The 15,013-nt window shown below is 40.1% G+C and overlaps 1 protein-coding gene across 1 annotated transcript in view; it reads right to left on the bottom strand.

Moving 5' to 3' along the window:
* The window catches only part of clstn2 (calsyntenin 2), a 175,810-nt gene that overhangs the window by 28,753 nt on the left and 132,044 nt on the right, over positions 1-15,013 (bottom strand). Inside the window, exon 9 of the mRNA XM_034886794.1 lies at positions 13,594-13,715. Within this exon, the coding sequence (XP_034742685.1) occupies positions 13,594-13,715 (122 nt within the window). The remainder of the gene's footprint in view (positions 1-13,593; positions 13,716-15,013) is intronic.

The following is a 15,013-nucleotide window of genomic DNA, read 5'->3' as shown; positions in this document are numbered from 1 at the left end:
TGCTTCCAGCACCTTGTTGAATCTATGCCACGAAGAATTGAGGCAGTTCTGAACGCAAAAGGGGGTCCAACCCGTTACCAGCATGGGGTACCTAATAAAGTGGCCGGTGAGTGTATGTGTACTGGACTAGACAGGCAGAATGAATTTGCCACTTTCATTTAGCCGCTGGCTGGCTGACTGCCTGCCTGCCTGCCTGCGGAGATCTCTGAAAAAGACAGTTGCTGAAAAGTAGAATTACAGTGTAGAAGAGGCATGTGATCGTTTTGAACTTGCTGGACTTTGACATTAGTTACAGCTTTCTGTGTTACATTTACTATCCTTTTGGGCTCCAGTAATGCTGCCAGAGCTGAATCTGATAGAAATTCATACCATAATGTGTGCAAGACTAGGGCTTTATATCCATGCTAGCAGCTTTGTTGGCTGAACTTACCATGCCAAGACTAGCATGACAACACGTCCGCAATGACGTGATGTTTCTCAGATATGTTTCCAATATTCATCAACTCAGTTTAGCATGATACCATGCTAAAATTTGCTGATAAACACTAGACACACAGTACAGCTGATGCTGATGGGAATGTTATTACAATTTTGACCTGATGATGGCGCTAGAGGGTAAGTCAGTAGGTCACCAAATTTATAACAATTCATCCTAAGGATCATTTTGTCTATTATATAGCTAGCGTGTTGGAAAAAATACACATATGTAAGTACGGGATGGGAGACAAATGTGCTCTGGTTTATGGGCATTTCTTTACATCAGGGCCGGACGGCGCCACGGTGCCTCTGCAAATAGCCTCTGGAAGGAACTTGTTTTGGTATAACATGTGTACATTCAAAAGTTGTTTTACTCGTGCAACAGAAAACTCAGATTGGACAGATAATCTAGCTAGCTGTCTGGATTTATCCTGCAGGGATCTGAGGAGCAGTGAACCATAGTCCTCAGAAATCCACCAGAGTTTAAGACTCCAACGGAAAGAAAGCTGAAGGTAACGGACATCCGGCTCAAATGTGGGACATCCGCCAGAACCTCTGGCCGCAGCTGAACAATCTTGGAAATGAAACCTTGTCAATGCCCCCAGTCTGTGCCCCTGCTAATGTAGATACAATTAAAATAAATTTCTTCATTTTATTTTGGACTTATGCAACACCAAAACCCTGAATATTTAAATTATTTCCCGTGAGGATAGTGATCATTTTTGCTGTCACACTTCTAAAATTAACGACTTCTACCTTTTTGATGGATTAAACCATTTTGTGTAGAAAATGTCACAAAGGTTGCCTCCATGAGAACTTGTTATATTTCTTCCTTTTTCACTCAAAATGCATCTGTGTAGTACAGAATTGTGCACTAATCGAGCAGAAGTTCAGTAATACAGCCTCCCTGGGGCTGGATCACTGACTTTAGTCAAAGATTAAAAACATCAATTGAACAAGGCAGGGACCGCAAAAACCAAAGATGCAGGAAAACATACCGGAAATTAGTCATTAATGCTGGATCTTAAAATATAACTTGCATTGAATAAGTGCTTTATAAGTATGACCTTTTTAGTACACATTTTTTGGTGACACCTTGTCATTCCCAGCATAGCTCCACACACTTTCAACCTCAGCAGAAGTCTAATCAGCACAAATAAGGGAAAACCCACGTGTGTGTGTGAGATGGATCTCCCCCCCACCCCCCTTTTTTTTTACAGCAGACATTTTTGGCTCATCATATCAGGAAAAGCAAAGTTGCAATTGATGACCTTAAATAGACAGCATTCCAATTAGATTAATAAGTACTAAGTGCATTCTTGGAAACTTACTGGAACTAAGCAAACTAACAATGGAAATATTTTCACCTGAGCTTTTCCTACTACGAAAAGTCCACTGTCAAAAAGGTGTATAATGGAAAAAAGATGGTCAGGAAGGGGTTTTACCCATCTCCAAAATCTCCATCTGGGAGAACTTGCAAAATAGCAGGGTGTTCAAATACTTGAGGAAAATAAGTATTTGAACACCCTGCTATTTTACAAGTTCTCCCACTTAGAAATCACGGAGGGGTCTGAAATTGTCATTGTAGCTGCATTTCCACTGTGAGAGACATAATCTAAAAAAAAGAATCCAGAAATCACAATGTATGATATTATAACTATTTATTTGTATGATACAGCTGCAAATAAGTATTTGAACACCTGTCTATCAGTTACAATTCTGACCCTCAAAGACCTGTTAGTCTGCCTTCAAAATGTCCACCTCCACCCCATTTATTACCCTAAATTAGATGCACCTGTTTGAGGTTGTTAGCTGCATAAAGACACCTGTCGACCCCATACAATCAGTGGGAATCCAACTACTAACATGGCCAAGACCTAAGAGCTGTCCAAAGACACTAGAGACAAAAATTGTACACTTTCACAAGGCTGGAAAGGGCTACGGGGAAATTGCCAAGCAGCTTGGTTAAAAAAGGTCCACTGTTGGAGCAATCATTAGAAAATGGAAGAAGTTAAACTTGACTGTCAGCCTCCGTCGGCCCGGGGCTCCATGCAAGATCTCACCTCGTGGGCTCTCAATGATCCTAAGAAAGGTGAGAAATCAGCCCAGAACTACACGGGAGGAGCTGGTCAATGACCTGAAAAGAGCTGAGACCCCCATTTCCAAGGTTACTGTTGGTAATAAACTAAGACGTCATTGTTTGGCACGCAAATCATGCATGGCACGGAAGGTTCCCCTGCTTAAACCAACACATGTCAAGGCCCATTTTAAGTTTGCCAATGACCATTTGGATGATCCAGAGGAGGCGTGGGAGAATGTGGTCAGATGAGACAAAAATAGAACTTTTCGGTCATAATTCCACTAACCGTGTTTGGAAGAATAAAAATGATGAGTACCATCCCAAGAACACCACTCCTACTGTGAAGCATGGGGGTGGTAGCATCATGCTTTGGGGGTGTTTTTCTGCACATGGGACAGGGCGACTGCACTGTATTAAGGAGAGGACGACCGGGTCAATATGTTGCAAATTTTGTGGGACAACCTCCTTCCCTCAGTTAGAGCATTGAAGATGGGTCGAGGCTGGGTCTTCCAACATGACAATGACCGGAAGGACACAGCCAGGAGAACCTAGGAGTGGCTCTGTAAGAAGAATATCAAGTTTCTGGCGTGTTCTAGCCAGTCTCCAGACCTAAACCCAATAGAGAATCTTTGGAGGGAGCTCAAACTCCGTGTTTCTCAGCAATAGCCCGGAAACCTGACTGATCTAGAGAAGATCTGTGTGTAGGAGTGGGCCAAAATCCCTTCTGCAATGTGTGCAAACCTGGTGAAAAACTACAGGAAACGTTTGACCTCTTGTCTCTCACAGTGGACATGCACCTACGATGACAATTACAGACCCCTCCATGATATCTAAGTGGGAGAACTTGCAAAATAGCAGGATGTTCAAATAATTATTTTCTTTACTGTCTATATATACTTTAATAATGCTCTATCCCTCAGATATAAGACTAGACAATCTCTTTCTGCAGGCTTATACTCTAGGATAGATTACTATACTTGTTTAAAACCGTGTTGGACAGGATCAATGACTGTACAATTGGTATCCAGGCACTTTCCACATATTTCTCTATTCTTGTAACTATCTCCTGTCCTCATAAAGATTCAGATTACAGATGCTGCCTATGTCCTATTTCACAGAGCCAGATTAACCTTTGCTAAGTATATTTAGGTTGTCACCCAAAAGATCTCTGGCACACAATTACACACTGCCTGCTCTGTTACCAACTACAAACAAGAGAGCAGAGTCCCATATCTTCTTTCGTTTGGAAAATAGGTTATATGATTCAGATAATAAACGAGATTTGCTTATAGTGCATATTGCCAGAGTGAAAACCCAACACAACCCCTTATTCACAGACAGCAATGGGGCATTTTGAATCTGCTGACATAAACAAAATAATGAGGACATTCTGCTGGTTGCTGGGAAGTGCTTTAGTAGGGCCGAGTTTATTTTGATGCATTAGTGAGGTTTGGTATGGGAGGAGACTTCATTGTATAGATACAACCCAAACATAATGGTGGTCAGATCTGTTTTATGTGACAGCACCCGACAGGCATGCCCAATAAGACCACTGATCTTGCTTTGGTATTAGAACCACGACTTTATCATACTTTTTTATGTAAAGGGTATAATGATTAGTAGAACAAATTTGTAATGATTGGATGGATTCGACTGAATATGCTGCTGACATTATTATGTTGATGTTCTCTTGTAACATACTGATTGCTTACTTTCTGTGAATTTAGCATTCACAAGATATTTTCAAGAAATCCGAAGCTTTGCCTTGAGGCTGCCACCTTTCCTTTCCTCATCTGTCCTGTTTCATACAACCTTTGTCTGAACTAGTTTCTTCTCTTTTTCCTCCTCCTGCTATCTCCACCTCCACCTCATCACTCCTTCCTACAGTTACTTGCAGATCTCTTCTTTCCCTTTTCATCTCCTTTGTTCCTATTCACATTCCTCGCCTCTGCCCCTGTTGTGCCACTGCATTATTGCTGCAAGCCTATTATGTGTCAGTGTGATAGTAGGGAATGACGAGCAGAGTGAAAGAACAAAACAGTAAAGTAAAGAAAGTAAAAGAGCTTCGAAATCATGCTCAACAGCATGAACATAAAACACGTCTTGTCATACAAAAGCAGCTTATTCCTGTTAGGCACAAACTTAATGTAAGAGGCCGTATACTGTCATGCAGGGCATGTAACACTCACAACTTTGTAGAAATTGCATCAAGGTTAAACTTTCAGTGTTGGGCAAGTTACTTCAAAAATGTAATACATTATAGAGTACTAGTTACGGTCATTTGAGAGTAATTAGTTATATAACAACGCTACTGTCTCAGAATTTTAATGCATTACACTTCTTTTGCGTTACATTCAAAATAAAACAGACAACAAAATAAATAACAGAAGAAGTTTGACCTGGACGCACCGTCACCTGTTGGGACACAGATGTTGTCCGTAGTTCGCTTCAACGCAACGTGATAACTCTTAAAAATGCATTGTAACTTGCGTTACTGAGATTGTAACGGGTATGATATAACCAAAATGTAATTAGGAATGTGACGTATTACTGCGTTACAGGAAAAAGGAAAGCATTACTGTAATTGCATTAATTTGCAACGTGTTACTCCCACCACTGTTCATTTTTAAGCTGGGTTACGATTATGTTGATAAAGGCAGGATATCTACAAGATATACTGTAGTCTTTGGACTACTTGCACCTTACTACATAAATATCCTTTTTTTTTAAGATTCTTTTTTTTGGCATTTTAGGCCTTTAATGGACAGGACAGCTGAAGTTGTGAAAGGGGAGAGATGGGGAGTGACATGCAGCAAAGGGCCGCAGGCTGGATTCGAACCCGGGCCGGCTGCGTCGAGGAGTAAACCTCTATACATGGGTACCCACTCTACCAACTGAGCTATCTGGGTGCCCCTACATAAATATCCTTAGGAAACATAAAAATGCTTTTATTACTGTTGTACTTTAAAATTATGTTTTGCTGCAGAAATAAAATCTCTGTTTGAAATTAAAAGGAATTCTCACCAGTTATTTATGTTATACCTTTAAGGTAGAAGCGGGAGTTAGAGAATAGACATGCAGTGAGTCAGACGGTTAGAGGGGTCAAGATAGAAAGAGAGAAAATAGCAAATAGAGATAACAAGAAGAAACAAGCGGTCAATACATTAGTATGCTGATGGAATGCTTGTGTTACTCAAAAGGTCTGCATGTAACGGCATTAAGCCCCCCACCTCTTACACACAGTCTAGCCTCACACTGCAAAGATATATACATGTAGTGAGATGCAGTAGCTCTACATTGAGGTAACACACAAAGCAGCCAAAGCAGACAAAGTGCACCTGAGCTTCTCAAATGAGGTCATTTGACAAATAGAAGCTAGAAAGCTCACACAAGATCTGAGAAATCTGATAAAATACTTAACTTTCTGTTTTTAACTTGTAGAATTGTTAACTATTCTATAAAGACTCTGCTGTGAGTAAAGTTTTTTCTCACAGAAAAGTGAACAATGTTTTATCACTGCCACTGTCTGTGCTCTTTTATGCTAAGTATGCATACTGAGTCCTTGTAAGAGTGACTTGCAGAATTATATGGATTCATAGCAAACAACATCAAAAAGTAAATAAACACAGCAATGCCAGAGAACACATGATGCTGACTGTAAGAAGTTATGGATTTGTGTGAGTCTTTCATACAACAACAAAAATTGCCACTACAGCAGTTTTTAAAAATGGCCATCTGACCTTTACAAGTTCACTTCACTATTTCTTTTAACACCTGTGTGGTGAACAGACATGTCCCTCGTGCACTGTCGCTGCATTTTAAACATTATCAGCATTGATAAATTACAAATAACTTTAATTAAACTGAAACGGTCATCAGTCTCTTGTGTTTGAGCTGGAACTAAATCACTTTAAATAGGCACTTTAATCTCTCCTGGTATCTACAGTACAAAAATATTGTATCGTATCCAAACACAGTGATGTACAGTAAGGCCTCATTTTTCCGCCAATTTTTTAATTCATTTAAATTTTCCTGCTGTGAGTATTTGAATTAAATATCAATACTTTCTTGTTCAGTATTTCTACTTCTACAAAAAAAAGGTAATTGGTAAGAACTACTACCGTTCCTTGTGGTTAATAATGAGGACAAACTCACCCTGTAAGAGACTTGAAACAGGAGTGAAGTGGATTAAGGGAAGAAAGGAGGTGACTGTTGGGTGTCACAGCTTCTTACTGTCCTTATTCTTCCAGCACTTAGAAAGCACACTCAATGGCTTCTACTGCAACTCAATTTAGCTCTATTGATTTTGCAATTCTAATCCTGAGAGGGAAGGGACAGAGGGGGATGAAAGGAAGCTGGCAGAGAGGGTGAGAGAAAGAGGCTTCCATTTTCCACATTGATCGAACAAACTGAAGGAATGTAACATCTGAAAGAAACCTTCAAACACACGTCTACAAGAGCTCGCTTATTTGGGCAGTGTATATGTGAACACACACACAAACACCCACAGGATGTGTATTTTCATTTAATTTCCTTGAGTTTTATGAACCTATCAGTTCAGTACAGGTGTTCAAAAGATATTCACCCACAGTCAAAAGGTCCCATACAAATCAGGATTCATTCTTTGAATGCCCTGTAAGCCAAAGATGGTTGGAATCTGTCACGCATGCAAACAAAGGCACACAAAGCAGAGGAGAGAGGGAAAAGTCAATAAAGAAGAAGCCATTTTCCCCTGTCTGCACCTTTTGAATCTTTTACTACAGTTAAAGTTTAAACTGCTACAACTACTTTGGCTAGACCACTCCAAAGTCTTCATTTTGTTTTTCTTCAGCCATTCGGTGGGGGACTTGCTGGTGTGTTTAGGATCATTGTCCTGCTGCAGAACCAAAGTTCGTTTCAACTTGAGTACACGAACAGATGGTCGGACATTCTCCTTCAGGATCTCTTGGTAGACAGCCGAATTCATAGTTCCTTTTATCACGGCAAGTCTTCCAGGTCCTGAAGCAGCAAAACAGCCCCAGACCATCACACTACCACCACCATATTTTACTGTTGGTATAATGTTTTTTTTATGAAATGCAGTGTTCCTTCTACGCCAGATATACATGGACACACACCTTCCAAAGAGTTCCACTTTTGTCTCATCGGTCCACAGAATGTTCTCCCAAAAGTCTTGGGGATCACCAAGATGTGTTGTGGAGAAATTGAGACGAGCTTTGATGTTCTTTTTGCTCAGCAGTGGTTTTCTCCTTGGAACTCTGCCATGCAGGCCATTTTTGCCCAGTCTTTTCCTGATGGTGGAGGCATGAACACTGACCTTAACTGAGGCAAGTGAGGCCTGCAGTTCTTTGGACGTTGTTGTGGGGTCTTTTGTGACCTCTTGGATGAGTCGTCGCTGCGCTCTTGGGGTAATTTTGGGCGGCCGGCCACTCCTGGGAAGGTTCACCACTGTTCCATGTCTTCGCCATTTGTGGATAATGGCTCTCACTGTGGTTCGCTGGATTCCCAAAGCTTTGGAAATGGCTGTATAACCCTTTCCAGACTGATAGATCTCAATTACTTTCTTTCTCAATTGTTCCTGAATTTCATTAGTTCTCGGCATGATGTGTAGCTTTTAAGGGTCTTCTGGTGGACCTTACTGTGTCAAGCAGCTCCTATTTAAGTGATGCCTTGATTGTGAACAGGTGTGGCAATAATCAGGCCTGGGTGTGGCTAGAGAAATTGAACTCAGGTGTGGACAACCACAGTTATAGTATGTTTTAACAAGGGGGGCAATCACTTTTTCACACAGTGATGATGGTTTGGATTTATTTTCACCTTTAATAATAAACACCTTCATTTACAAATTGCATTTTGTGTTTACTTGTGTTGTCCTTGACTATTGTTTAAATTGGTTTGATGTTCCGAAACACTTAAGTGTGACAAACATGCAAAGGAACAGGAAATGAGGAAGGGGGCAAACACTTTTTCACACCTCTGTATATATTGCAATTTTTCTTTAAATGTTGTGCCATATGAACAAAAGTGCCGTGACATTTGTTCTGCAAAAACTTACCAGCATTTTGTTTATAAAGTGGCAACAATGTATTTATCATGTCCAGAGTTGAATTCCATCTGTTTGGAACGTGTTGCATAAGCGACTCCTTCTTATGTCCACGTTCTTCTGTTGTTGCTCTAACTCTGCAGCCTTGCTGGACAGGGTTTAGAGCCCCACAACTTTTCTGCACCTCGCAGGACACTGTCCAACGCGCTGTTAAGCAGAGACACTGAGGGACACTGTCCAACGCGCTGTAAAGCAAAGACACTGAGGGACATTGTCCAACGCGCTGTAAAGCAGAGACACTGAGGGACACTGTTCAACGCGCTGTAAAGCAGAGACACTGTGACAACGCTGGACCGTGCGCAAAGCAGGGGACATGATCAGAAGGCAGAAGGCTCGCAGCAGCGATCAGATTTCGTATCTATTAGTACTATCTGTCCTAACTGCGGTGACTTTATTTGACACATTCCACTGCTGTGCAACTTGAATACAGTGTTTCGAGCGCACATGTTGTAGCGTGGTCGCTTTTGCAGTCCTCTCCTTTTCAAACAACTCGTGTATTGTCCTTGTCATGGTGTCTTGAGGGAATCTCATACCTGCCGTCGTTGCGATTCTCAGACCGATGTCCTCTAATGTACCTGCAGTCTGTAGCTATCCACGTCGCTATGGCATTTGTTTGCGTCTCTTGCCTTTGTTTATCTCTACCCCCCTACGCTGCATCTAACGTAGTCTGCCGAAGCCTCGCGCCACTGTGTTTTTCGTTGAATGATTTGCTGGTATCAACTGTCAAGGTGATATTTCAGACTGGAAGTACTCCGGTGATAAGAAAATTCAACTTTGCAGTATTTACAAAGCCTGTGAGCAACAAACTTTTACAATAATAAAGAAATAATAAACGTGCAATATAAAAATGATCGGCGTTAAGTAATTAATGAGTTAACGCGATAATAACGCGTTAACTTGCCCAGCCCTAATATATATATATATATATATATATATTAAATGTTTGTTCAAAATAATAAAATATCAAAAAAGAAATAAATGAATGATGTTTAGCTTGTTGAGCTAAACTATATTTATTAAATCACAATTATATAAATTTATACTATATGGACCTATAAAAAAGTAATTAAAAATACTGCTTTGTAAATCTCTGAATTCATTGAAGAAATGAACTCAATAACATGACAAAAACGGGTACAAACATAGGTCAAGATGCATCCATGTAACCAGAACTTAATAAACCTCTTTCACAGCTGACGTTTCAGACATCCCTGACTCATTTGAGTGTTGGAATATTTAGTGGGAAATGTATCCGCTATACAGTGCCATCAACAATTCTATATATTGGAACAAAAGAAGAATCCATGGCACTACCAATCCCCCAATGCACTGCCGTCTATACAGTAGATGCAAAAGTGACAGTCATGTAACACTACAGTACATGTGTGAGGGATACTCACTGTAGAGTAAACTATTGAGTGAATGAGTAAACAAGGGAGTTACTTTGCAGCATTTGACTTGTCATAGCAGGAAAAGCACAGGTGCAACCATATACTGTTTATAACAGTCTATGAGTGCAACCCACAACACTAACAATGGCTCTGTTCCATCAGCTGTCACTGTAGCCTTGCAAGAACTGGAGCTGGGTCACATGAATGGAATACGTTTTTACCTGCGCTTTTCCTGTTATAGCATGTCAAAAATGTCTGAAAAGAAAAAACTTTGACTGTTTGCATCTACAAATGATTTTGTTCGTTTTGCTCTTAAAGGTAATAACGGATTTAAGAAGAATTTCAACGTATTTTATGAAATCCAATTGACAAACCACAATCATAATGTTGGTTATGGTTGACGGTCCTCAATTTAAAATGAAAGAATATTTCAAAAGATGCCTGTGTCTGCATGTTCACTTTATTTGGACCGTCTTCTGAATCTTCTGGCATCTTAAAAAACCCCAATTAGAATATTAAATCCTTAGAGGGCTGCAGCTGTGCTGACTTTTTTTTAACGTAAAATCCTGTGTGCTGCTCCAGGGCACACATTTTTTTCAGATTCAAAACAAAGTGGTTTCTTTCTATACCCACCATTTTGTACTGAGACTCAATAACAGAGGCCAGAATCTACAAAAAGGAGGCAGAGACACCTGTTTCATCTTTGGCAGTAGCCTGTAGTCAATAATGCAATCCAGCTGTAAGACATATTTTCACAAAAATAATTCTTCAAACCATTCCCTAATGTATTGCTCTTTCAACCAGCATGTAAAACCAATACAGTGGTTAGGTGCACAACATGTTCAAATATGCAGAAATCACTACCACAAAAAAGCATATTACGCAAAGGTGATAACACCAAACTGCACTCACAACATCACAGATTGATGATCACAGAGTGGCTTATTCCTTCATTCTACGCAAATGTGCTCCTATGATGATGTCCTTCTCTCATTAACCTCCAGTATTTTAGACCAGTTTCCATTTATGTTTAATGAGAGTCTGCAGTGATTTGTACTGTAAGTAACTCATCCCGTATTCTCTTTGACAGCACTACAGTTGCACACATGCACACATGCTTGCTCCATGGGGTCCTTCACAAGATCCAACTTAAGGAGCAAAAAGGATTAGGGCTGTACAACTAATCGCAATTTTATCAAAATTTACAATACGGACATGTGCAATATCCAAATCGCAAAGGGGCGCATGCAAAATATGTGTCAAACCATTCGGAAAGAAGTATTGTGGTGCTGCAGAGACGCCCTGGACTACAAATCATATCCTACAGACTACGGAAAACATCTTTTTTTGGTACAGTTCCTAGCAAAAAATCACACAATGGGGCGCCCTTATAGCTCAGTTGGTAGAGTGGGCACCGATATGTAGAGCTTTACTCCTTGATTGCAGGCTTGTGTTCAACTCCAACCTGCGGCTCTTTGCTGCATGTCATTCCCCCCTTTCATGTCTTAAGCTGTCCGGTCAATTAAAGTCTTAAAATGCCCCAAAAATAATCTTTAAAAAAATAATATTGACACTATATTCCTTATATATATATTTTTTAAAAGGTGCTCTAAGCAATGTTGGGTGGGAATATTTTCAAAGAACGAAGAAACGAAGGCTAGCTCCCCCCCCCCCAATCCTTCTTGTCGATTGTTGGCTGGGAAGCTGGAACACAGTTTGTGTATGCTTCGTGGTGCGGGTGGGTTTTGTTGTTGTTGGCGTTTGTGGAGCCTGGGCTGTCTACAGAGGCGCGTTTTTTTACATTGTGTTCTGGGGACAGGCAGCTCGCAAATAATGAGATGTTTGCTGTATGTGACAAAAAAATTTGTAGTTTAGAGCACTTTTAAGATTTAATATTAGTCGATGAAAATGAGAACAATGACACAAACATGATCATTCCCAATACCGTGAATCATAGTGCAATTGCAATATCAGTCAAAATAATTGCAAGTAGATATTTTCCTCATACCGTGCAGGCCTAAATAGGACCCCTGTTATCTATGTACTGCATGTATGTGTGTGTGTGTCTGGGAGAGAATGAGAGAGAGAATAAGAGAAAGAAGAAGAGACTGAAATAGAACTGAGTCTTGGGGTTGTTTGCTTGTTAAGGGGTTGTTTGCTTGCTAAGACAACTCGGCAGTCTGATATTTGGCTGACCTTTTCTTTGTCACATCCACGTCAGTGGGTCTCAGAAGAAAAAACACTGGACTGAAAAAAAAGACTTTTCAATCTACCTTTGACCTAGAACAAACAACCACCTGGTTGGAGGGTACACAGCGGCACAAGCAGAGATAGAGCAAATGCACTGGCGATGTTTGCATTCACACAAGGAATGACAGCGTAACACAAGCAACCTGAGCCTTGTATGTACTTTTCCCTGCGAGATAAAAAATATAATAAATTGGATAAATCCAAAATCATCAGAGTAAACACAGATGCTGATGTATGGCCACACGGCCATGAGCACACATACAGGGAAAGACCCAAATACAAATCTCTTATAATCTGCCTAGTGAGCAAAAACTCCTGAAGCATTTTCTAATCATTTCAGTATGATTATGCAGTACACTGTATCCTAAAGGTAAACTATAAGATAAGATCTACCATTCATTATTATTGAGCTTGGGAGAGTCTGTACAAAGGGGAGATTCGATAAATGAGTTCATTGGCTTATCATGAAAAATCATTTTGACTCCAGGGATTTTCTTCTTTTTTTTTTTAGAGCAGGATTTCCTCTGCTCAGTGACTGCCTGGTGAGCTAGAAGGACTGGAGTGACGCCCTTCAGCCGGGTGATTCTCATTCAAGCATCCACCTCACTGAGGTGTCCTTGAGCAAGACTTTGAACTCCACAGTCACTGGTCTCACCCTGCATTGTAATGTCTTAAAGGGAGGGGGCACACACTGATGTCCCTTTGAGCACTAAAACTTAAAATCTATATATTTATATTACGATAAAATACCTGCCGGCTGTGCCTAATATCTTGTGAAATTCAAGGGTATTAGGTATTGAATATATCTGAAAGATAATTGCAGTAGGAAAGGCACTGTCACTTTTTTTCACAGGAAAAAATAGACCGCATTTTATGCATCTCTCTAAAGGAGGCAACTTCATATGGTGCAATTTCTTCCTCTCAAAGGCTTTCACAGGAGTAAAACAGTAAACTTCATTGCAAATTAGTTCCACAACTCTCCAGAAGCATGACAGATAATAGAGGTCTGCTGCTGGGTGAGCTATTACCCATAACTAAACAGACTTTCCACTTTTGGTCTATGCTTCTGAATTTGTGTGTGTGTGTGTGTGTAAAATAACAGTGTCTTCTACCCTCTTATCTCCAGCAGTGAGCAAAAGAAAGTGATGGAGGGCCACCAGTAATTAGAATGGAGAGCCTCTTCTTTCACTACACAAGTAATGATAGCCCTTCACCTTCTGTAGAAAATCACCCTGAATCTATGCTCACACTCAAATAGGACAACGGGGACACACGCTCACACTCACACTCACCTGCTCCAGTTTCCAGTGGAACTCTGCGGGTCTGAAAGTGTCGACCTGCGTGAAATCTCTTCTGAGCAGAAATACCAGGCGGCAGTTGTGGACATACAGAGAGTAATGGTGGCGGTTCATTTCTGCAACAGCAAGATAAACACGCATGGACACACAAAGACACCAACACATACACACATTAGCATAGGTCTACATTACGCAGTGTATGAATCAACAAAATTACACCCTCTACTTGTACTTTGAGGATAAAACACGGACGCTTCCGCTCCTTAAGTTTTTCTTAATGGATTTCGTGCTGGGATCATCCATAAAAACGTCACACAGCACAGCTGTGAGAATGACTAAACTCATTTCAGCTACCACAGATGGGTTCTTCACATCAAAACACAGCTGTCAGCATGACTGAAGGTTTGTTCACAGAGAGCATTCTGCTGATACATCTATGTCTTTATTATTGACCGGTGTCTGTATAAGATGGCATTGAAAGGCAAGTCCCATTTGCCATACTTTAATAATACTCTGAATCAGCTTGAGGTGTATTTTGTTTTTGATATGTATTGTATTTTTTCTGCATTGCAGGAGAGGCAGAAAACCCAGTGGGCTTATTTGAAGCCTATACCTAAACAGCGTTGAAATTACATAAACACAAAAATTAACATATTGAAAATAATATGTCAAAAAAAGTGGCAAACTAACAATAAATATATATGATAAATATAGCCGCAAGCAGCGATTCGCGGGGTCAAACCCTTTTTCTCATTAGCGACTTCAAAGTAATTTCACAAATGTGGGTCCAACGTCGTTATAAAACATATCCTGCAAGCTTTATAACAATTGGACAAACGTTGTTTAAAATGCCTATATCTGATTGGTCAAAAACATTTTCAATTCACTGTAGCTCACCCCAGCTCACGGCAATTTAAGAAAAGCAATTGACCAACACAAAAACAACTGCTAGTAAAGCTTTCTATAAATGGATTGTTCTTATATAGAACCTTTCTAGTCTCAACGACAACTCAAACCACTTTTACATAGTACAGGAAGGTTCAGCGTCTTGCCCAAGGACACTTCAACATGGGACTGCAGAGCCAGAGAATATTCCCTTCACCTGAAAGTATCTTATGAATAAAAACATTTTTCTCAAATATTGATGTCATAAATATTATAATCTATGAATCTGGAGTTTCTAAAATAGAGGAGCAGATGAAAGGTTTGACTGATCCAACTGCAATCCTAATAAAAATGTTTCTGGAGGACCAAACATTTGTTGAGAGTAGTAGGAAAAGTACTCATCCAAACTATGTTACGATTTTAAAACAGAGATATATTAGACTGTACAGTAACACATACAGGATTAAGAATATATTTAAAAAAAGAGATTTTTTTTAATATCTTTTTTTAATATCTACATCCTTCCTGT

Source organism: Etheostoma cragini, chromosome 12 (assembly GCF_013103735.1).
Source record: "Etheostoma cragini isolate CJK2018 chromosome 12, CSU_Ecrag_1.0, whole genome shotgun sequence".
In the NCBI taxonomy this organism is placed as follows: Eukaryota; Metazoa; Chordata; class Actinopteri; order Perciformes; family Percidae; genus Etheostoma; species Etheostoma cragini.
The sequence above is the reverse complement of the archived record's forward strand: the minus strand, read 5'-3'. Positions and strand labels throughout refer to the sequence as shown.